The sequence below is a fragment of the Capra hircus genome, chromosome 8 (genome assembly GCF_001704415.2).
Source record: "Capra hircus breed San Clemente chromosome 8, ASM170441v1, whole genome shotgun sequence".
In the NCBI taxonomy this organism is placed as follows: Eukaryota; Metazoa; Chordata; class Mammalia; order Artiodactyla; family Bovidae; genus Capra; species Capra hircus.
Genome location: NC_030815.1, coordinates 83,863,402 through 83,888,403, shown reverse-complemented (window position 1 = coordinate 83,888,403; position 25,002 = coordinate 83,863,402). Strand labels below are relative to the sequence as shown.

Sequence of the window (25,002 nt, the reverse complement as noted above, 5' to 3'; positions counted from 1 at the left end):
TTTATCTCAGAATTACTTGGATTCTAAACAAATACAGATGTTGGGGCCTATACCAGACATGCTAAATCAGGTCCTTTGGAGAATGGGGTCAACAATTTATTGGGTTTTTTTAAAATAAAATTTTAAATAGATAATGCATGCACACAGTAAAACGCATACACACAACACTTGAATAGTACAAAAGAGCAGTGTGTCTCCATTCCATGTCTGACACTCCCATCCCTGGTTTCTCTTTCCAGAGACCCTCTTACTAGCTTCTTGGGAGCTGTTGTCCATGCATGTACATACACTCTGAACACTTTCAACGCACCACTTCACACCTGCAGTTTCAATGTATAAATGAGCGTGCTGTTAATTTAAGTTGGAATTTATACTTTAAAAAGCTGACGAGTGATTCTAACCTACAATCAAGTTTAGGAGCCACTAATATAGTTCACCCCTAAATAGGTATGAAGCAGAACACTAAAATTTACTTTACACACTTCCAACAACACCAAAATTAAACGACAAAGAGAGGAAATTACTACAATAGGAATTCCTCCAAATATATATACAAAAATCATACTTCTGAATTCCAACAAGATCTCTGAGTGACAAATTCCTTGCAAAGTCAAATGAATTTAACTTGAAGGCAGCTAGCTATTGACAACTTACTAATAGTTCTAACTTCACCTTGATGTTAAATGAAGGCTCTTAACGAACTTTTAATTAAAGAAATTATAATACAAACAAACCTAAAAAATGTGAGCCTAAAAAAATTACAGACAGCATGGACTGGCAGGAAACAGGATGACTCTAAGCTGGGGCCAGCCAGCATGAATTTCTCTCATGTATCAGCTGTTTAACTTTGCAAACACCTTGCCATCTCTCCAGGCCTGAGTTTTTTCACTACTAGATGGGGATAATTTCTACCTATTTTCTACTTTCTAGGTCTTTGAAGCCCAAATGAAATAATTTATGTGAATAAGTTTTATAAATTAGAAAGCTTTATGCAATCATCATGATATGCTATATCATATCATTTTATAGTTAAAAATAATTAAATTCATTTAATTCCATAACCAGGACAGACAGTACACTTTATTTTGCTAGCTAGAAAATCTGACAATGTAAAAAATTAACTCATTTGGAACAGCTGCAAGACTCTCTCATTAACTAACACTAATGACAATAGTTGATAATATGATTTTAATTCTGTGAAACTGAATATATTTTAATTCTGTGAAATTGAATATATTTATCATATCAAGTAATATGAAGAAAAATAAGTCTTTTCTTTTAATTATAGGAATTATACCTAGAAAATAACCAAATTGAAGAAATAACTGAAATTTCTTTTAATCATACCAGAAAGATAAATGTCATTGGATTACGTTATAATAAAATTGAAGAAAATAGAATTGCTCCTTTAGCCTGGATAAATCAAGAGTAAGTACATGCTACAATTTGATGTTCATAGATGAATTCTTTTCCTTTGCCATTACTAAACAGGGTATGAAAATGAGTGAATGAGGAAGATGACAGCATTCTTAGTGAACCTCCCCCTACCAAAAACTTGGTTATTTGCAGAGTTCAAATTGTTCATGATATAACTGATGTTAGGATAGCTATGGTCACTGCTGCTATGGATAACCTACAATATACAAGTGCCAAGCCCAAGCAGCATGACCCAAGGTCTGATCACTGTGCTGGTCTGTTGACCTCACAGGCAGTCATGAACTGTTTGATAATCCTCTACCCGCAGAGAAGATTATAGTCTTTGTAGCTGAAGATGGAGAAGCTCTATATAGTCAGCAAAAACAAGACCTGGAGCTGACTATGGCTCAGATCATCAGTTCCTTATTGCAAAATTTAGGCTTACATTGAAGAAAGTAGGGAAAACCACTAGGCCATTTGGGTATGATGCAAATTAAATCCCTTATGATTATACAGTGGAGGTGACAAATACATTCAAGGGATTAGATCTGATAGACAGAGTACTTGAGGAACTATGGACAGAGGTTTGTAACACTGCACAGGAGGTGCTGACCAAAACCATTCCCCCAAAACGAAATGCAAGAAGGCAAAGTGGTTGTCTGAAAAGGACTTACAAATGGCTGAGAAGAGAAGCAAAAGGCAAAGGAGAAAAGGAAAGATATACCCAATTGAATGCAGAGTTCCAGAGAATAGAAAGGAGAGATAGGAAAGCCTTCTGAAGTGAACAATGCAAAAAAACAGAGGAAAACAACAGAATGGGAAAGCAAAAAAATTGAGGAAAACAACAGAATGGGAAAGACTAGCGATCTCTTCAAGAAAACTGGAGATACCAAGGGAACATTTGAAGCAAAGATGGGCACAATAAATGACAGAAACGGCAAGGACCTAACAGAAGCAGAAGAGATTAGAAGATGCCAAGAATATAAAGAACTGCACAAAAAAGGTCTTAATAATTCAGATAACCACGATGGTGTGGTGACTCACCTGGAGCTAGATATCATGGAGTGTGATATCAAGTGGGCCTTAGGAAGCATTACTACAAACAAAGCTAGTGGATGTGATGGAATCCCAGCTGAGCTATTTCAAATTCTAAAAGAGAATGCTGTTAAAGTGCTGCACTCAATACGCCAGCAAATTTGGAAAACTCAGCAGTGGCCTCAAGACTGCAAAAGGTCAGTTTTTCATTCCAATACCAAAGAATGTTCAAACTATCATACAATTTGCTCATTTCACATGCTAGCAAGGTAATGCTCAAAATCCTTCAAGCTAGGCTTCAACGGTATGTGACCTGAGAACTTCCAGATGTACAAACTAGATTTAGAAAAGGAAGAGTAACCAGAGAGCAAATTGCCAACATCTGTTGGATCTTAGAAAACTCAAGGGAATTCCAAAAACCCCATCTACTTCTGCTTCATTGACTACACTAAAGCCTTTGGCTATGTGGATCACACCAAACTGTGAAAAATTCTTAAAGAGATGGGAATACCAGACCACCTTACCTGCCTCCTGAGAAACCGGGATGCAGATCAAGGAGCAACAGTTAGAACTGGACATGGAAAAATGCACTGGTTCCAAATCGGGAAAGAGTACGTCAAGGCTGTATACTGTCATCCTGCTTATTTAACTTATATGCAGAGTACATCATGTGAAAAGCCAGGCTGGATGGATCACAAGCTGGAATCAAGATTGCTGGGAGAAATAACAACCTCAGATATGCAGATGATATAACTCTAGTTGCAGAAAGTGAAGAGGAACTAAAGAGCCTCTTGATGAAGGGGAAAGAGCAGAGTGAAAAAGCTGGCTTAAAGCTCTAACTGAAAAACTAAGATCATGGCATCTAGTCCCATCACTTCAAGGCAAATAGAAGGGTAAAAAGTGGAAACAATGACAGATTTTATTTTCTTGGGCTCCAAAATTACTGCAGACTGTGACTGAAGCCAGAAAATTAAAAGACACTTTATGGAAGGAAAGTTATGACAAACCTAGACAGCGTACTAAAAGGCAGAGACAGTACTTTGTCAACCAACATTTGTATAGGCAAAGCTATGGTTTTTCCAGTAGTCATGTAGGGATGTGAGAGCTGGACCATAAAGAAGGCTGAGCTACAAAGAATTTCTGCTTTAAATTATGGTACTAGAGAAGACTTTTGTGAGTCGCTTGTACAGCAGGGAGATCAAACCAGTCAATCCTAAAGAAAATCAACCCTGAACATTCATTGGAAGGACTGATGCTGAAGCTGAAGCTCTAATACTTTGGCTACCTGATGTGAAGAGCCCTCATTGGAAAGACTGAAGGAAAGAGGAGAAGGGGACAACAGAGAATAAGATGACTCAATGGACATGAATTTGAGCCAACTCTGGGAGATTGTGAAGGACAGGGAAGCCTGGTGTGCTGCTGTCCATGGAGTCACAAAGAGTCAGAGATGACTTAGAGACAACAATAACAATACAGTAAGGAAGGAAGCTGCCCTTCTCCTTTTTTCTCCTCCCTCACCATTAGATTCCATACCACACTGTCTTCATTCCTTGATACTATTTCTCTATCTCAAGTCTTACAAAAGAGACTGAAGAATGCATGACCTGATAGAGGAAGCAAAAAACAGAGCCCATTTTCCTTGAGAGGAATCAATGGTCTCAGGCTGTAGCTCTCAGGGAAGTGCAAAGTGTCGAGGCCTTGCCTGTCAGGAGGGAGATGATTAGCTACACAGGGAAGCAGGGTCAGGCTCCGGCAGCAGGTGCCATCAGAGCAGATCTGAAGTCATGTCGTGAGGGAATGAGGGATTTGAGTAGCATCGTGGGGATAGGCATGTTTCAGAAGCAGGACAGAGATGAAAAGAGACCTTGAGGGCCCTTTAGGTTTAGCAGGATGTGGCAGTGGCAGGGCAACTGAGTCTTCAGCAAGTGAAATATCTTCATGCGGTGGGCAGAAGCTGCAGGTGAGGCTCCTGAAAAAGGCCAGGGAGTTCACCACATTTCCCAGATCTTCTTATTGGTTATTAACTTTTTCTAGATCCCTCATTCTTATCCCAAGTCCCAGATCGCAAGTTATCAGATCAATATGGAAGAAGAATGCACAAACCTCTTACTGCTACTTCCTTGCTAGAACCAAAGATGATTGTAGGGATAGGGTTTTGATGTCAGCTAGAACTTTGGACTTTATTTCCAATATAAGTTATGCCTCAGAGATATTTGTGGGCCCTCTTTGGGTCTCAGCATTACCTCTAGGATATGAGCTTCTTCTCTCTCAACTCTGGTGCTTCTCCATAAGACAAGAACTCAAGCAGCTGTTATCCAGGTAAGAGCACTAACCTTGCAGCTAGCCACCATATAGCCACACTTCTACTGGGAATCGTTACTAAACACTGGCACGAAAGCAGACAAGCATCCTGACTGGCTTGTCAAAACTTGGAGCTAACAGTCACTGCCCTGACGCACCCACATTGTTTACTCTCTTCTAGAAATCTAGAATCGATAGACCTCTCGTACAACAAGCTCTACCATGTCCCCTCCTATCTACCCAAGTCGCTGCTGCACCTTGTACTCATCGGGAACCAGATCGAACGCATCCCTGGCTATGTGTTTGGTCACATGGAACCAGGCTTGGAATACCTGTACCTGTCATTTAATAAGCTTGTGGACGATGGCATAGACCGAGTCTCCTTCTATGGAGCTTACCATTCTCTGCGAGAGCTGTTTCTGGATCATAATGAATTAAAATCTATACCACCTGGGGTACAAGAAATGAAAGCACTACATTTCCTGAGACTGAACAACAACAAGATACGGTAAGTTTTCACTTTCTCAAGTATCCATTTAAATTGTCATGGGTGACAAAATACGATTAAATGATCATGACATAATGTCTGGAATTTAAAGAAAAACTGACAAGAGGTTGCATCAAACAACACTGACAATTGTTAATGATTGTTGAAGTTGGATGATAACTACTAAGGATTCATTATAGTTTTTTCCCTACTTTTCTATGTTTGAAAACTTCCGTGTAAATTTTTAAAAAAATAGAGTATGATTACATAATATCTAGAATCTTAGAGACACTTTCAAGTGAGACTTCAAGGCCACAGGTTATGGTGCTGTTCCTACCTCCATATGTGATTTCAAACACACTGATCTGTAGAGCACAAAACTTAAGTGTATGCAAACATTAAAATTGCTTGCTTCTATCTAGATTTTTCTGAAAACAAAATTCTGAAAACATTTATTAAAACTCAGTTTCTTCACTTCTGAGGACACATTTCTCTGTGTGTGTTCTGTTTGCTGACTGAGTCATCCCCCCTGCCTAAAAAGTATGAATGTCTCAAGATTAACCTGGGACACTTTCTTAGTGCAGCCAATGAGGGTAACAGATCCTTGAGCTCTGTGGTCCTGTCTTTGAAGATTATATTCTTTATTCTTTTACCTATCTCTAAAATTCCAAACACAAACTTTTAAAAAATAAAACAAAAAGTCAAGTTTATAGGGGAAGTGGTGGGGATGGGGAGGGCTTTAAAATATTCAGAGTATAATTTTTTTGGCTAAGATAATTTCTAGGTTGTGCCATATGGTTCTTATTGTGTTTCATCATGAGGCATAAAATATCCCACTTTTGGTGGGATATAGGTGGCAATGGTGTGATATCTCCATCATAACCTTTCTCCTCCACCACTGAACCAATGGTTGTTTTTTTTTTTTTTAACTCATGATGAGGCTTGCTTGCATCTGTTATTTCCTTAGGGGTAACAAAATGATGAATTTCTATTTTTGTCATTCTTTCCACATTTGTTCAATGGAATTCCTCTATAACCTGGAGAAGGGAATGGCAACCCACTCCAGTATTCTTGCTGGGAGAATCCCATGGACAAAGGAGCTTGATGGGCTCTTTGCAATCCATGGGGTTGCAAAGAGTCAGACATGACTGAGTGACTAAGCACATTCCTCTGTAAATAATATTTTCTTATCAGCAAGGGCAAGTTCCTTACTCTGAAAGGTAAGATAAATGCTCTGTTCTTTCCTTTAAATTGCCATCATGGTAAGAAGTTGGTTACAAATTTGTAACTATGTGAGGTGATGCATATTAACTTATGGTGGTGATCATTTCAACCATACATACACACACACACACACACACACACATCTAATCATTATGTTATATACTTGAAACTAATACAATGTTATGCCAATCTTATCCTTATAAAATTATAAAAAATTATACATATGCATTAACCACGGATGAAAAAGACTGTAAAAGATTTTAAAAATTTAATAGTGGCTGTCTCAGGAAAAAAAAAATGTTGGTGCCTCAATATTTTTGCTTTATTATTTTGTTTCTGGCCTTCTTTCTCTGGAGACTCAATATGAACTTATGGCTTTCTATGTTAAGAATGTTTCCATCAGTTGCAATTACTGTTCTTAACTGTCTCATCTTCAGCTGATGGAGCCCTTCGAGCTGGATCCCGAGTCCTTGGACAGGCCTCCATAGATCTTGGATGGCTCACTTTTACATTCCCCACTACAGGCCAATGCCAGCCTCCTTCGAAAAAGCCCTAGCTCCTCTCACTGGGAAATAGTGTTCAGAGGCCCCAGTCTGGGCACCAGGCATCTTTCTTTCAAAAGTATTTTTAGTCTCAAGGCCTTTCAGTGGACTGCCAGAAATATGCATTTTTGTTAAACACACATACACAAGAACAAAAACAGGTCACACTGATATTCCCAAATCAAATTTACCATTATAGGCTGATGTATATGGTGGAGGCCAATACAATATTGTAAAGCAATAATCCTCCAATTGAACAAAAAAAGCAAAAGCAAAAAAAATTACCACTATAGAGAAATCCTTCTGATGTAGACTTATCTTAAGCTGAAAATCTACGTAGCCAACAATAACTTACATTCACTACCTTACAATATATAAACCTATTTTGTAAGGTAATAAATGCATACCATTATTACAACTAACATCAAAAGTACTTAATTAAGTTTATTATGTTTTTGGTAGTTCAATTTGTCCTTTGAATGTTCCATGGAGAATGTATAGCTTAAGCACAGTAGTTTTCTCTGTAACAGTATGTCAACAATTTAATATTCAGATAGGTCTTTAGTTTGCTTAGAGTTCAGTCACTCAGTCGTGTCCAACTCTTTGCGACCCCATGGATTGCAGCATACCAGGCTTCCATGTTCATGACCAACTCCTGGAGCTTGCTCAAACTGATGTCCATCAAGTCAGTGATGCCATCCAACCATCTCATACTCTGTCGTCCCCTTCCTCTCCTCCCTTCAATCCTTCCCAGTTTCAGGGTCTTTTCTAATGAGTCAGTTCTTCATATCAGGTGGCCAAAGTACTGGAGCTTCAGCTTCAGCATCAGTCCTTCCAATGAATATTCAGGACTGATTTCCTTTAGACTGACTGGTTTGATCTCCCTGTAGTCCAAGGGACTCTCAAGAGCCTTCTCCAACGCTACAGTTCAAAAGTTTTTTAGGAATTGCTACTTTCTACATAATATTTTTCTATGCCTGTCCCTTATACTGTATTTCATCCTTCTCCTTTGATTAATTTTTTATATTAATTTCCTGTTGATGATTCCAGTGTTATTTTTGAAACTGTAAGCATACACATTCATATTCCATAACCCCTCAGAATTATTATACATATATCATTATATGTATATAATGTATATAATTATTATACATTATCACACAGAAGTATTATTCATCTGTGAATAAGAATAATAAGTATTATTCTTTTCTCTTTTTTCTAGTCTTTACTTTGAAAAATTATCAGTATATCCTGAATATCACTCCATATCAGTATGTAGAAAATATCCTCTTTCCTTTTAATAACTGAATAGTACTATTATGTAGGGACTTTATTCAACCAGTTTCTTACTGATAGACTTTTGATTGTTTCCACTTCTCTATACTATAAATAATGCCACAACGTGTTTAGTTCAGTTCAGTTAAGTTGCTCAGTCGTGTCCAACTCTTTGCGACCCCATGAATCGCAGCACACCAGGCCTCCCTCTCCAACATCATCTCCCAGAGCCCACCCAAACTCACGTCCATTGAGTTGGTGATGCCATTCAACCATCTCATCCTTTGTCGTCCCCTTCTCCTCCTGCCCCTAATCCCTCCAAGCATCAGAATCTTTTCCAATGAGTCAACTCTTAGCATGAGGTGGCCAAAGTATTGGAGTTTCAGCTTCAACATCAGACCCTCCAATGAACACCCAGGACTGATCACCTTTAGGATGGACTGGTTGGATCTCCTTGCAGTCCAAGGGACTCTCAACAGTCTTCTCCAACACCACAGTTCAAAAGCATCAATTCTTCAGTGCTCAGCTTTCTTCACAGTCCAACTCTCACATCCATACATGACCACTGGAAAAATCATAGCCTTGACTAGACGGACCTTTGTTGGCAAAGTAATGTCTCTGCTCTTTAATATGCTATCTATGTTGGTCATAACTTTCCTTCCAAGGACTAAGCATCTTTTAATTTCATTGCTGCAATCATCATCCACAGTGATTTTGGAGCCCAGAAAAATAAAGTCAGCCACTGTTTCCACTGTTTCCCCATCTATTTGCCATGAAGTGATGGGACAGGATGCCATGATCTTCGTTTTCTGAATGTTGAGCTTTAAGCCAACTTTTTCACTCTCCTCTTTCACTTTCATCAAGAGGCCCTTTATTCTTCTTCACTTTCTGCCATAAGGCTGGTGTGATCTGCATATTTGAGGTTATTGATATTTTTCCCAGCAATCTTGATTTCAGCTTGTGCTTCCTCCAGCCCTGTGTTTCTCATAATGCACTCTGAATATAAGTTAAATAAGCAGGGTGACAATATATAGCCTTGACGTATTCCTTTTCCTATTTGGAACCAGTCTGTTGTTCCATGTCCAGTTCTAACTGTTGCTTCCTGACCTGCATCCAGGTTTCTCAAGAGGCAGGTCAAGTGGTCTGGTATTCCCATCTCTTTCAGAATTTTCCACAGTTTGTGGTGATCTAAACAGTCAAAGGCATAGTCAATAAAGCAGAAATAGATGTTTTTCTGGAACTCTCTTGCTTTTTTTCCCTGATCCAACGGATGTTGGCAGTTTGCTCTCTGGTTCCTCTGCCTTTCCTAAAACCAGCTTGAACATCTGGAAGTTCACTGTTCACGTATTGCTGAAGCCTGGCTTGGAGAATTCTGAGCATTACTTTACTAGCGTGTGAGATGAGTGCAATTGTGCGTATAAGTAACTCTGTTCAAATATAATTTTGTATTTTCCAATCTAACTTTGGGATAAATCCCTAGAAATGGAATTGCTGAGTGAAAGGAATAAAATGAATATGTAATTTTGTTATATACTGCCAGATTCCTTTCCATGGGGCTGAACCGTTTTGAATTCCCTTCAGTGATGCTTGATCCTATACAACTCTATCATCAGAACATGTGAATGAGCTTTGATTTGTTCTCTGGAAAGGTGGAAAAACCTGATAAGTTAGAGTGGCATGCCAGTATCATTTCAATTTAATTTTTCTTATCATAAATGAAATTAAGCATCCTTTTATGTTCACAGGTCATTTCATTTTCTCCTCTGTAAACTGGTCACCAGGTATCTTTTTTCCCCTTCTGATTTCTCTCGTCTCCTAGATTTTTTAGGTCTTTGTATATTAGCCCTTTATTTAAGTTGCAAACACTTTCTCCCAGTTTGTGATTTGTCTTTTAACTTTATATTAAAAAAAAAAACTGTAGCCAATTTTTTAATCTTTTCTTCTAGTGCTTCTGGTTTTTGAGTCACACATAGGAAAATTTCTCCCTCCCTCCTGGGGTATAACCATGCTTTATTCTATCACTTCTATGACTTCATTTTTTCATATGTAGATCTTGACATATTTGGATTTTTTTCTGGTATATGAGACAAGGATCTAATTTTATTTTAACTCCTAAATTATGAAGGTGGAATATTACTTCAATCCTTTATGACGTGCATGTCTATTTTTCCTCAGGAATATTCTTCCAGAACAAATTTGCAATGCTGAAGAAGATGATGATTCGAATCTGGAACATCTTCATCTTGAAAACAACTACATTAAAACAAGAGAAATATCATCCTATGCATTTTCATGCATAAGGTCATATTCAAGTATTGTTCTTAAACCACAAAATGTCAAGTAGTTCCAAGTTTTTCTTTGTCACTTATAAATTATACTCATATATCTGTTTTAGTAGCATTTTCTTCAATAAGAGATACAATGTCATATTAAAATATCATGCTAGTCAACCTGATTCACCAATGCACAGGACAACCAAACACATATCTACAAGGTTTAGTCTTTTAACAGTTTTAGTGAAGCTTTCAGTTTCACACTCTAGAAAGAAGCGATCTTGTTGCAAATTTCTCTCACAAGAATAGGATGTTGTGTGCTGCTGAAGCAGACTGAGAGAATCTGAAACTAAATACGCCCTTTACAACAGACCACAGAATTTCTATTAGCTAAGAACTCCCTAAGTCTTTTAAAAAAGTATATATGTTCAAGACCAAAAAGTGGACGGCTGGAAAAAATAATAGGTAGAATTTATGAACTAATGTTCTGTTTATTATTCTGTTAAAGCAAAAATTTATTAATTTTCTGTAAGTAATTAAGACCCTATAATATAATTATTGATATAAGTAAACTTAATCATTGGCTTAGCTTTAGTTCCTTCTATTAATTACATGAATAGAATTAAAATATAATTACTATAAAGTTAATTTCCTGGTTTTGAGAATCATACTATGGTTAAGTATGTGCTTATTAACATTAGGGAACACTGGCAGAAGGATATATGTGAATTCTGTATGATTTTTACAATTTCTCTGTAAGTCTAAAAAGTTTAACAGTATTTTAAGATCACCCTCATAATTATTTGCTCAAGATCAAAAGATTTATGGAAAGCAGTGGAGTTTGCTTAACATATATGTTAAATACCCTTGACTAAACCTTGTAAATAGAAACCTAATGCATACATTTAAAAACTTTTGCTCCTCTGGTCATTGTTAACATCTCTTGTCTTTGTCCTAATTTGCTCAAATGTATCTTTTTACTCAATGCAACATAAAGCTATTAGTATTCATTATGTAGTAGATCCTAACAAAATCATATCATGTATTAAAATTTTCATTATATAATGATATCTTATCTTTATTTCTAAAATAATTTTTAAAAGACACATATAGAAACCATGTTGATTTTTCTTGTTACCCCCAGTTTTGTACCTTGGACAAACACCAGATTAGGTGTTTTTAATTAATTAAAACACCAGATTAATTTCAAGTCTTGGCCCCATTGGGCAGATTACTCTAATTTTTCAAACTTTAGTTATTTAATCTTTTAATAGTTCTCCCACATTTCTCAGAGCCTTTCAGCCCCACTTCACAGGGCTTTTACGAGAACCAGAGAAGAATAAAAAGTATTTGGGAAGTGTGATATGCATAGTGAGTACACTTAATATTGCCAACCTTTCATATAAAATTGACAGTAAACAGCATATTCAATCAAAGTTGATTATTACCTGGGGAGCTTTCAAGATGTAGAAGTTTGATTTATCCCATTTAAGATAACGTTATTTCTAAGCCCCCCTTCTTAACATATAGGCTTTCGAGATCACAAAATGAACAAGAATAACAATATGATACAGACTGTTAGAATCAAGCATCAAAGGCCAGGTGTCTAAGAAGAGAAATAAAATCTATGGAACAAAAAGTTCAGATTTAGAACCAGTTTGGGTATGTAGAAGCATTACTAATTTAAATTGGCCAAGTTGAATGAAAGGGACAAATAACAAGAAGATACGGGTATTTGTTTAACTTAACAAGAACCCTTGTGCTGTTTGAATATATATTTGCATCAATGTAAATGATTTAAAGCAATTTAAACAGTAAAAAAATTACTGTCAGAGGGACTCAAACCAAATAAAGTGAGTAAAAAGAATTAGCATCCTAGACAACAGAGATGAATACTGAAGCATTCTTGCATTAATTTGTCATTCTGATTTTAATCAGCTGTGTCCCAGATGCTGTTTTAGAGAGAAAGGGATGAAGAGATCAGATGAGGTCTCTGCTCTCTGGGAATGTATGGTGTTTTAGGGGCAATAAGCAGGAAATCAAACAGACAATCAAATTAACAAGTCAAGTGTGATGAAATCAGTACAACAGGGTGGTGATGTAATAAAGTACGTTGGGGTCCCAAAGCCCCTCTGCCTTAGGCCTAGGGGTATTCCCAGATTGTGGGTCTCTAGAGTGTGCAAATAGCAAAAGTCGTAATAAGACACTGCAACCCCCCAGAAGGCTTGGAGTAACACTAGACCCAGGCACACACTGAGACACTACTGTGCACTGAGAGATACCCTGTTGGGAGAAGAATCTCTAGAAAGGTGAAAAATCAGAATGACTGATGGAAGCTTTGTCCTTAAGTTGGAAGATGCTTTTATTTTTACTGATTATATAATTTAAAATATAAAATATATCTAGCATTGAACTTGTTTGCTTTGAAATTTTATAATGCTCTGGATAGAAGCTTTAATTTCATTTTTAAAAAGTGATAAATGTCCATATAGCAAACACTGTTCATGATATATAATGTTTATATAATGTATAACAAAGAGGTTTTCTGTTTGGCTTCAGAAGTATACTGTAATTACTAACATAGATGTACGCTAAGGAAATCCTGGCCCAGTCATGGTCTGAAAATATTTAATAGTGTGTCGTCTTTGCACATATGTACAGGAAATACTAACTATATTTTCAATTTTAAGACTTGGCTTATTGTAGATTAAGGTATTTCATAAAAAGCATTAAAGATATGATGTGGTTAAAGAAACCTATGGCCTAGAATTATAAGGAAATAATTACACCAAGAATCAGGACATCTGGGTACCCATCTTGGTCTTCAGTAATTATGCAGTCATTTTACTTTTCTGAGATCACTTGATTCAATTACAAAACAGCATTCTTGGAACACATCAATGGTTTTCAAGCATGGCTCATCAGGAGTTCATGGTGCCCTGGGGAGGAAGCGTCCTTGAGAGAGGAAGTACACAGAGTCTGTGTACTCCCTTCAGACAAAACAGCTCTGCTACCATCAGAAAGGGTTAGCTGACACTGTTCCTGTCTGCCTCCCTAGCTCCCCTTATTTCTTGAAACCAATAGACAAGGTACTATATAAATCACACATCAAGTTCTAAAAGTCATAAAGAACACTCAGCCAAAGTCCCGGATCCTTATCCTCTCCTCAGCTCCTCCTATACTTTCAGAGAACTTCACTGGAGACCTTTGGCCTGAAGAAACATTTCTTAGTTACCAGGATTACAGCTGCCTGAACAGAGCCAACCTCTGGGTATGCCGGGACAAGGAAGCTTAGTAGTTGTGTCTGTTCCTTTGGAGCTCCAGCACCATAGTGGGGATCAGCCCTGAGCACCTCTGTCACAACCAAAGACTGCTGACCTCTGACCTAAAACACCCTGAAAGGCAGTTAGCGTGAGTGCATGTTCTATAGGATGGGGACAATATGGCAGTGCTGCTGCACGCAGAGATTGGGATCACATCTTTGTCTCTGCCAGACTGTGTGACTCCCTATGGAGCAGGCAGCACCCTGAGGGTGAATATGCGGCATCTGGGGACAACAGGGAGTATGTGACTGAGCCTGGACTTAACACGCATCTGCTGAATGCAGTCCCGAAAGTGCAAAGTCTGGACACTTGAGAGTACGTAGGTGCACCCATAAATCTTCCTTCGGCTTTCACTGTCAAGTGACTGACTCTACGTACATCCCTTAGGAGTTGGGCTTGAGGTTAAAGTTAACTGTTCCTAGGGATGACTTCTTCTATTAACATGGAAAACACCACCCACAACGCGAGTTGAAATGTGCCTCTAGTCCACAGACACCACTAAAAGCAGTAAGGATGATCACCTCATTCACACAGAAAAATGTGATTATTCCAGCAACTGCTCAAACTGTGTAGTCAAAACCTTAAAGTTCACTGGAAGGTGTTAATAAACTATAATGCTTGTTTCAAGATAATTTTAGATTCGGTATGTGGAAATTTAGCCACAGATGATGGGTATATAGCTAAATTAGGATAAAATCCTAAATTTTTACTGGTGCCACAGTGTGCTATAGGCAAAAATGGTTTCCCTGAGTTGACAAATTTAGATCAGGAGTAATAAAGAAGTCTGTGGTATATATGGTAAAGGAAATAACTAGCACTGAGTTTGGGGGAAGAAAGATCCCTAGGCTTAAACTGGGGCTTGAAATTTGAATCAGTTGAAGGGGAGGGAATAACTGACTGAAGCAAAGAGGCATGAGCCAAGCATAGCTGAGGTTCACCAGTGGAGGAGAGACCATACAGGAAATAAGAGGCTTGGGGTGGCCTGGAAGGCCCATAAGAGGACACCATACTTAACTGCAGTGAGAAATATAGGACACCACCAAAAAACTCTGAAGAGAGGTATATGAAAGTAATGAAGGGAAAAGAGCCACCACTCTAATAATCTAGAAACAGAATAAGAGGGACCCACTCAGTATAGGTGACAGGAGGAACAAGCAGACAAGTCCCTATGGCAGAGACTTTGAAAAAAAAGAAAACCTACATTCTCATTGCTGGAGGTTAAGTCTGAAGGCAAGCTTGCCATATTTGTCATCTTCTGAGGGGGCTCAATCTCAGAAGGACATTATGAACCATGAATAACTGAGAATATGCATGTGTGCATGGTAAGTTGCGTCAGTCGTGTCCAACTCTTTGTGACCCTATGGACTGTAGCCCGCTTGGCTCCTCTGTCCATGGGATTCTCCAGACAAGAAGACTGGAATGTCTTGCCTTGCACTCCTCCAGGGGATCTTCCTGACCCAGGGATTCAACCTATGTCTCCTGCATCATAAGCAGATTCTTTACCACTGAGCCACCGGGAAGTCCAATAGAGAATATATTAAAAATAAAATGAACTGATAGAAGGGAGGGGACATGTGCATACCTATTGCTGATTATGTTGATATATGGCTGAAACCAATTCAAAATTACAAAACAATTACCCTCCAAATAAAAATAAATAAAATTAAAAAAATGAACTGATTGATTATAAAAAGGAAGAGAAGAAAAGAAAAAAGAAAAGGGAAGTAGTGATCTACCATGCAAGGGATACAAAGAAAAAAAGAAAAGGGATAGTGATCTACCAGGCAAGGGATACAAAGAAGAGAAAAGCAGATAAAAAGGAAAACTGCTCCGAGAAACAGAGAAAGAGACAGTTTGGGTGAGAATATGCTGAAGTTTGGAGGTGTCACTATAGAATTTAGGCAGGAGGACGGGAATGCACTCAGCTGGAGGGGAATCCGAAGGAAAGGTTACAATAAGGGGTGGATGAAGAGAAGGGCAGGAGCAGAAGCCTAATGGGTACCGACTTTCAATTTCAAGGGGAATAAGTTTACTATATGGCTGCATCTGACTTGAGCCATATGATCTGACTGCAAGGAGCTTCCAAGGCACAAGGCAAGTGGTGCCTAGAAGCCCAGCTCCTCAGCAAGTGCCTCCTCCCTTCAGTACTTGGCATCTGTTCCACCAACCTCCTGACAGACAGGTCTGGTTTTATGAGTTAGGTCTGCATTGATTATTTATTTGCAATGTAGGATGTTGTACAGTAGATTGGTAGAAGGTATACCATGTTTTCCTAAAAGATTGTAAAACAAAATAAGAGACAATTCATTTCTTGAATCCTTATATTCTGTGTATAGAGTAGGTACTAATATAATTGTTGATCCCTCAGTCTAAACGATCAGCTCATGAGTTGTCCAAAGTTGACATTAATAGTATCCCTAAACAAAACAAAGAGAAATGTGCAAAATATAAGGATTTTTAAAGGAAAAGTGATAAAGATTTATATATAGTCATATAATTAGTAAGGAATAATTTCTCTTATTAATATTTTCTGACATGGACATTAGAAGGCAGAGTATATTTTATAAAAAAATAAGTCATGCTTTGACAACTGATTGTTCTCTATAACAGCAACACTGACAATGTTTTCCAAAGCCATCATTTAAACAACATGAATTACTAGGTTCATAGATGCTGACATAAAAGAATAAAATACTCAAGTTCTGCTGTTTAAGTGAAACCTCAAAGGACTGGGTAAACCCTCTATGATATCTATTTCACCTCTTTCCCTTATTTAGAAAACAGAAAGTGTCCTCATAGGAGAAGTATTTACAAATTGGTAATGACTGAATTATTCATTTGTCCATAGTTGAATATGAATTCAACTTAAAATTCAAAAACATTAAAAGCATTTTGGGGTTGCAAAGAGTTGCACACGACTGAGCGAGTAATACACACACACATGTATGAAAATAGATGTTTCTGGCCAATTCTAACCTATACCAGATGATTCCAGGGGGCCTTAAACCCTAGAAGTCTATGAAAAATGAAGTTCATCTCTTGCAACGAAAAAACAAGAATGGGTATCTTGGGTCTGAAACTGGAATCCTTATTAGCTGTGGACATGGTCAAGTTACTTAGACTCTGATTTCCAGTTTCCTTGCCCATGAAATTGAGGAGAATATCTGCCTACCAAGACGTCTGTGAAGGTTAAATAAGGTGACATCCACAACAGTTCTGAGCACAGGGTGGACATCAGATGACTTTCCATTCCCTCAAGGATAGATGCTGGGAAACCAGAAGGTAGGAAAGTTCAGTGACTTATTCAAGGCTGCCAAGTCTCATAATATGGTAGATATTAATAATTTAAGGAAATGATTCCTTAGATTGTTATATATACTGCAGAAAGGAATGGACCTATTACAGTAGAGCAGGGGTCAGATAATGCTCTCTGTAGAGGGCTGGGCTCACATGGGACGCTGCAGCCATGTCAGTAGCTCTCTTGAGCTTGGTGGCCTTTGTGCTGTGTCAGTGCGTGCTCACATCCATTGCACAGAATAGAATGAAACCAGCTTAGAACATGTTATAAATGCAGTGTAAAACCAGAACTCAAAGAATCTAAACTATTTATTGTCATAGATATGGGAGTAGATTAGAAGCAGATTTTTAAAAATCCTGATTATAGGAAAGAAAAGTAATTTTGACTTACAAGTGTGATTCACTATAATAATATAAAACCAAAAAAAAAAAAGAGAGAGAGAGAGAGAGAGAGAGAAACTGTATTTAAAATAGCCAAACGAGAAGACTACTTGATCAATAAATCTGTCCTGCAGATGGGTTTCTACCATAGTGATAATCCGCAAGTTGGTCTACAGGGATATAGTAAGAGTCTGTGTGTAAGCCTTGGCCAGGTATAGTGTGCTCTGGGCAGATGGTTCTGGGGTGTTTAAGTATTTACTTTTCTTCTGAACATCAGCTCTGATTAAACCTACTGCAACAGACCCAGAAAGACTTTTAGAGGAACTACAATCTATGTAAATAGTGTAGTTATGAGTTAGTGTACACTTCATCCTATATGTCTTAAACAACACTTTGGCATATTATAACATATTACTCACATGTCTTTGCTTCAACATTCTGAACAGGAAGAGTTGAAACTATAAGTCACATTGAAATTTGGTCTGTCACACACTGTTACTGGCAAAGGGGTGAATATTTCTAATTAGATCAATAGAGCTTAGTGATTACACAACTAAAGAATAAATGGCATGATTCTTTCTTCTTTGATATTGTTTCCTTTTCTACAAGAAAATGGATTAAAAAAAACTTAGAGTCTCTCCATTTGCACAAAATGTGAAGAATGTGAATCCACACAAGGGAAAGTAGACTGTATTAAAAATAACATGTGATTGCACTAAACACATATTAGTTTGGAAAAGAAAAGGAATACATCATGTTACTAGAATGTCATGGTGTGTTTCTAAGTAACAGAATCTCTGTGATCAAATAAACTTACATTAAACTAACAACTTAATGTAAGATACAAGAAAATCTTTTTATAAATTGGAAACTGCTGAAAATTCATTTGCTTTACATAAGTTGAGAATTACATTCACAATTACCAAGTTTATATGTGAACTGTCTGAGATACTAACTACTGTGTGATACTCAGAATAAAGAATGCACTGAAAATTGTAAATCTATTCTAGGTCAGTGGTTCTAAACCATCTGAAGAATGGACCTACCCTTTGAAGGTATGACTGAAGCTCTGATTCTGATGGCTCTTCTATGCAGAAAAATACACAAACACTTCGCATGTATCAACAGACTCATAAAACCCACCCTAAATGTAGAATAAGACCTTAATCAGCTTAAATTTTTCATGTAAATATTTCACTGCAGTTAAGGATAAATCAGAGTTTAAATTAATTTAAGGTAACTTATTCCCTTATTTCCCACAAATATTTAGCATTTATTCCCCATTTATTTAGCAATATTTTTAATGGTCACAGAAAAGTTGAAAGAATACAATGAACATCTATATATTTTCACCTATATTCACCAATTAATACTTTGTCATCTTCATTCTATCTTTTTCACTCTTTCCACATGCATATCTATACATATATATGTATTTGTGGGGTACAGGGGCTGGACTATTTGAATGTAAGTTGCAGATATAACATGTTGCCCCAGTGCTTCAGTATGAGTCTCCTAAGAACAAGGACATTTTCTTACATAACCATGAAACAATGATCACATTCTCTCACATTCTTAAACCCCAGACATTTAATATTGACTCAGTATCAACATCCTGTCCATAGTCAGGTTCCCCAACTGTCCCAACAATGTCCAAATCGCTGTGTGTGGTGTAGATCTCATGGCTCAAGATCCAATCAGAATTCACTTGCCTTTAGTCTCTAGTAATCTAGAGTAGCAACTGTCAGTCTGTGTGTTTCACTCCTTCACTTTTTGAAGGGATTCCAAGCCAGCTACCATGTAGAATGTCTCCTAATATACATTTGTCTCATTGCTTAGATTTAGGCAGAATATTTTTGGCAAGAATCCCACACAGGTGATATCATGTACTTCCTTTTGTATCACATCAGGAAGCACAAAATGTTGGGCTGGCCTGTTGTTGGTGATGCTGAGACATTTGGTTAAGGTGGTATCTTCATCTCCTTGTAATTAAGAAATATCCTACAAAGTAAGACTTTAGGTTTGTGTGAATATTATGCCATCCAATAACTTTTCATTTACTGGCTTTTAGCTCCTATTGAAGTTCTTTGCCTAAATCAGTGACTACATTATAAGTTTCACAGTGGTGACTTTCTAATTCTATGGTTCCTTCTGTACTCATTAGTTGGCATGCCTCTACAGAAGGATCTGTGACCCTTTTGACCCTCTTTCCTTGTTACAATAAAAAGGATTTTGCATTTGATGTGTTATAATCCATTGCCACCCTTATTCTATGAGGTTCACAAAGAGTCAGGCATGACTGAGCGACTGAACTGAATTGAACTGAACTCAAACTATGCCTTTACCCAAGCTTCTATGTTCTGTTCACAAGTCCGCAGTACTCTCTGTGAGCTTTCGTGCCTGCTGATATGATGTTTCAAGCATACCTTACAAATTCCCTGGTCCTGATCTGTTGTTACTTGACATTTTTCTCACAAGCCTTGCTTGTTCTAATGAAAAGTGGACCTTAGCAACACAGATTGGAAGTTAGATGCGAGTCACTGTTTTTCAGTCTTCTCAGAGGAAAGTGGTAGAAAATTTATTTAAAAGAAAACCATTACTTATACTCATTCGTGAAAGCAAACTGACCTATGAGTCATTATCTGAAAATATTTGATACCCATAGTTTTATAAATCCAACTCAATTCACTTAAAATGACTACTTATGGCATCAATCCCTTTTTAGAGGAAAACATTAAACAGTAGCTCAACTTGCAGGTTGTAGAAGTGAGTCCTTAGCAGCACTGGGTATAGAAGAACGGCAGGTGAGAGCCAGGGACCAGAAACTCATCTGAAGAAGACCACCGCTGAGAGCTCACCCATTTGCCGGAATGGCACAGAAATTCAGTGCGGTCTTTTCCAAATTGAACTTTTAAAATATGGTAAATCTGGCCTTTGATGTAAATTTCCTGTTTTTTAAAAATAACATGTGCTCCAAACAAACCACAGCTGTGGGCTAGAAACTGCCCATGGGTCATGACCTACTGTATAAAGTCAATTCATTATAACCTACAGAGCCTAGTCCACCATGAGAGATGCTTGAACATTCAAAACAGCCCATAAAGTCATATCAAATCCATGAATTCACATCTTTCAGAAGTCTTTGGGAATACCTACTATATACAGAAATGGAATGGATGTAACAGAAGCAGAAGATATTAAGAAGAGGTGGCAAGAATACACAGAAGAACTATACAAAAGAGATCTTCATGACCCAGATAACCACCATGGTGTGATCATCCAGCTAGAGCCAGACATCCTGGAATGTGAAGTCAAGTGGGCCTTAGGAAGTATCACTATGAACAAAGCAGGTGGAGGTGATGAAATTCCAGTTGAGCTATTTCAAATCCTGAAAGATGATGCTGTGAAAGTGCCGTACTCAATATGCCAGCAAATTTGGAAAACTCAGCAGTGGCTACAGGACTGGAAAAGGTCAGGTTTCATTTCAATCCCAAAGAAAGGCAATGCCAAAGAATGTTCAAACTACTGCACAATTGCACTGATCTCACACGCTAGTAAAGTAATGCTCAAAACTCTCCAAGCCAGATTTCAACAGTACGTGAACCATGAACTTCCAGATGTTCAAGCTGGATTTGGAAAAGACAGAGGAACCAGATCAAATTGCCAACATCCGCTGGATCACTGGAAAAGCAAGAGAGTTCCAGAAAAACATCTACTTCTGCTTTATTGACTATGCCAAAGCCTTTGACTGTGTAGATCACAACAAACTGTGGAAAATTCTGAAAGAGATGGGAATACCAGACCACCTTACTTGCTTCCTGAGAAATCTGTATGCAGGTCAAGAAGCAACAGTTAGAACAGGACATGGAACAACACACTGGTTCCAAATTGGGAAAGGGGTATGTCAAGGCTGTATATTGTTACCCTGCTTATTTAACTTATATGCAGAGTACATCATGAGGCGTGCCAGGCTGGATGAAACACAAGCTGCCAGGAGCTATATCAATAACCTCAGCTACACCACCCTTATGGCAAAAAGCGAAGAAGAACTAAAGAGCCTCTTGATGAAAGTGAAAGAGGAGAGTGAAAAAGTTGGCTTAAAACTCAACATTCAGAAAACTAAGATCATAGCATCTGGTCCCATCACTTCACGGCAAAAAGATGGGGAAACAATGAAAAGAGTGACAGACTTTATTTTGGAGGGCTCCCGAATCACTGCAGATGGTGACTGCAGCCATGAAATTAAGATGCTTGCTTCTTGGAAGAAAAGCTATGATCAATCTATACAGCATATTAAAAAGCAGAGACATTACTTTGCCAACAAAGGTCCATCTAGTCAAAGCTATGGTTTCTCCAGTAGTCATGTATGGACCATAAAGAAGGTGGAGCACTGAAGAATTGATGCTTTTGAACTGTGATGCTGGAGAAGACTCTTGAGAGTCCCTTGGACTGAAAGGAGATCCAACCAGTCCAAGGAAATCAGTCTTGAATATTCATTGGAAGGATCGATCCTGAAGCTGAAACTCCAATGTTTTGGCCCCCTGATGTGAAGAGCTGACTCATTGGAGAAGACCCTGATGCTGGGAAAGATTGAAGGCAAGAGGAGAAGGGGACAACAGAAGATGAGATGGTTTGATGGCATCACCAACACGATGGACATGAGTTTGGGTAAACTCATGTCTCAGCAAGCTCTGGGAGTTGGTGATGGACAGGGCAGCCTGGTGTCCATGGGGTCGAAAAGAGCTGGACACGACTGACTGACTGAACTGAATAGAGCTATATACAAACTTGGTTATGCATAAATAACATACATTATTTACATCTTAGTATTTGATGGTCTAGAACATTCTTAAAGTAGGTATTTACAAGGCACATCCTCTCACATTCCTCAGGGCTTCCCTGACAATACTCCACCCCACTTTGCCTTTTTTCACTGCATTTAACACCATTCTTTGAATAAATGGATGACCAAAGTCTTCCTTGTGAAGTCTCTTCCTTCCTATAAGAGACCGTTACACAATCCATTAAAATATACTTAAGGTAAAGGTCCATCTAGTTAAGGCTATGGTTTTTCCAGTAGTCATGTATGACGTGATAGTTGGACTATAAAGAAAGTTGAGTGCTGAAGAATTGATGCTTTTGAACTGTGGTGTTGGAAAAGACTCTTGAGAGTCCCTTGGACTGCAAGGAGATCCAACCAATCCATCCTAAAGGAGATCAGTCCTGGGTGTTCATTGAAAGGACTGATGTTTAAGCTGAAACTCCAGTATTTTGGCCACCTGATGCAAAGAGCTGAGTCATTTCAAAAGATCCTGATGTTGGGTAAGATTGAAGGCAGGAGGAGAAGGGGACGACAGAGGATGAGATGATTTGATGGCATCACCGACTCAATGGACATGAGTTTGGGTAAACTCCAGGAGTTGGTGATGGACACAGGGAGGCGTGGCGTGCTGCGGTTCATGGGGTTGCAGAGTCAGACATAACTGAAGCAACTGAATATACACATACATGCAACCAATGCTTCTTTTCATAAAATGTAAGTAAAGTGAATAATGCTTTTCTAATTTTGAAACTTATCTTGTTTACAAGATAATAATGTGCAGATTATTCACGATTCCTAAAGACTATAAATAGTAACACTATTCTCCAATATTTAGACCAAGACAAATTTAGATAAGGCAAAACCCAAACAGTAAAAAACAGACATGTAGAAAAGAAATAGGTCCCCTTCAGAGGACCCTCATAGGAACCAAGAATGGAAGAAATGCTCCTCACAATTCTTTAGGGAAGAGGAAGTACACTGATGTGTCTAGAATGACAATGTGCAAAGGTGTGGAGAAAAAACTCCAGTTTATATCCAAACGGTGTGTCTGTGCATGCTGGGCTATCTATGTAGTTGTGAGGTAAATCTTCCCGTCGGCAGCTTCAAGACTATGGTGAGGGGTTGTGGGCCCTGGGCTCTGCCTGTAGTCACAATGTCAGCAGAATAGGGTGAATAAGCCAAAAAGACCACTCACATTTTGGCATTATACTTCAAGGCCTATTTCTTTGCCTAAGCCTCTGACTAAAGATCACAACATCATGCTGGAGGAAGACAAACTCAGGGCTCACAAGTGGAGAGAGAAAAGAGGCTACAACATAGCTTTAGAAAAACAATCTCCCATGATGTGCCGCCCAGTTCTCTAGATAAGGTGGCAGAACCCAGCTTAGAAGGGTGGTGGTAGGGCAGGTGCCGTGACTGAGAGGAGAGGTGAGGTGAGGAAAGGGTGGAAGAGTAACATGGGAAAGGGGCACTGTGTGCACAGAGGCAAAGGCAGAGGGTGGGAAGCACACGTTTCATTGCAATGAGAAGCTGCCACTCAGCCCCAGCCAAGTGTTACCATGCAATATCATTATGTCTTTAAAAGAATATACCTCATTAAAAAGATTTTATTGCTAAAAATGGTAACCATCATCTGAGCCATCAGTAAAGTGTAGTAACAGCAAAGACCACTGACCATAGGTCACCATTAGAAACATAATAACAATGGAAAAGTTTGCAATATTGATAAAACTACCAAAATGTGACAGAGACATGAAGTGAGCAAATGCTATTGGAAACTACTGGCCAATAGTTTCACTTGACACAGGGTTGGCTCAAACCTTCAGCTCATGAAAAAACACAAACAAAGCACTAGATCTATGAAATGCAATGAAGTGAAGCACAAGAAGGTATGCTTATAATGAGAATAAGCATACTATTGCTAGCCACAATGACCTTGGTGGATCTCTAAAACATAACGCTGGATGAAGAAATCCAGGCTCAAAAGAGAATGTAATGTATGACCCATATACATGGAAAGTTCAGGGAACTACAGTGTTTGAAGTCAGGCAGCGGCCTCCTCTGAAGAGAGAGTGATTCAGAAAGGGGGTCTGGGAGTTGTGGAATTTCTTGATTAGGTGTTTGTGAAAACTAATTGAGCTGTACCATTATGATGTTTATTTTTCTGGAATGTAAACTTTACCTCCGGTTAAAGTTAAAAAAACAAAACATTGTGAAGGACACAGATTTCTGCCCAAGGAGCTTCCCATTTATGGTTGCTGCTTTGATGGAACTTAGGTTAATAAAATCCAGTTCAACCTTTACAATGTCCCAGTTCATCAAGGTAACAGACAAATGTTTTAAACTAAATATAATTGAATAAATATGGACATGAGCATTATAACGAAACAGGAGGCCTGCCAAACCTCAGGTGCTGCACCGAGGACAGGCCTAAAATTCTGCAGAGGGAGGTCCAGCATATGGAACTCTTTGATGTGAGGGCCACAGAAGGATATTTTATTTAACTGATGGTTGGCTGCCCTGTACAATGGAGGCACAGTACTCTTGCTATGGCTTGCTTCAACATGTGCCATTTCTCTGGGAATTGGGAACAAACAACAGTCAGATTTTCTTTGTGGGAGGAGAG

At 38.3% G+C, this 25,002-nt stretch overlaps 2 protein-coding genes across 4 annotated transcripts in view; one reads left to right on the top strand and one right to left on the bottom strand.

The window, feature by feature from the left end:
* ECM2 (extracellular matrix protein 2) overlaps positions 1 to 13,308 on the top strand; it is a 40,500-nt gene extending 27,192 nt beyond the window's left edge. For all 3 annotated transcript variants that reach the window (XM_013966189.2, XM_005684161.3, XM_005684160.3), the window contains exons 8-10: positions 1,289 to 1,428; positions 4,934 to 5,260; positions 10,456 to 13,308. In XM_013966189.2, the coding sequence (XP_013821643.1) occupies positions 1,289 to 1,428; positions 4,934 to 5,260; positions 10,456 to 10,624 (636 nt within the window). In that variant the 3' untranslated portion in view covers positions 10,625 to 13,308. The remainder of the gene's footprint in view (positions 1 to 1,288; positions 1,429 to 4,933; positions 5,261 to 10,455) is intronic.
* CENPP (centromere protein P) overlaps positions 1 to 25,002 on the bottom strand; it is a 235,608-nt gene that overhangs the window by 63,190 nt on the left and 147,416 nt on the right.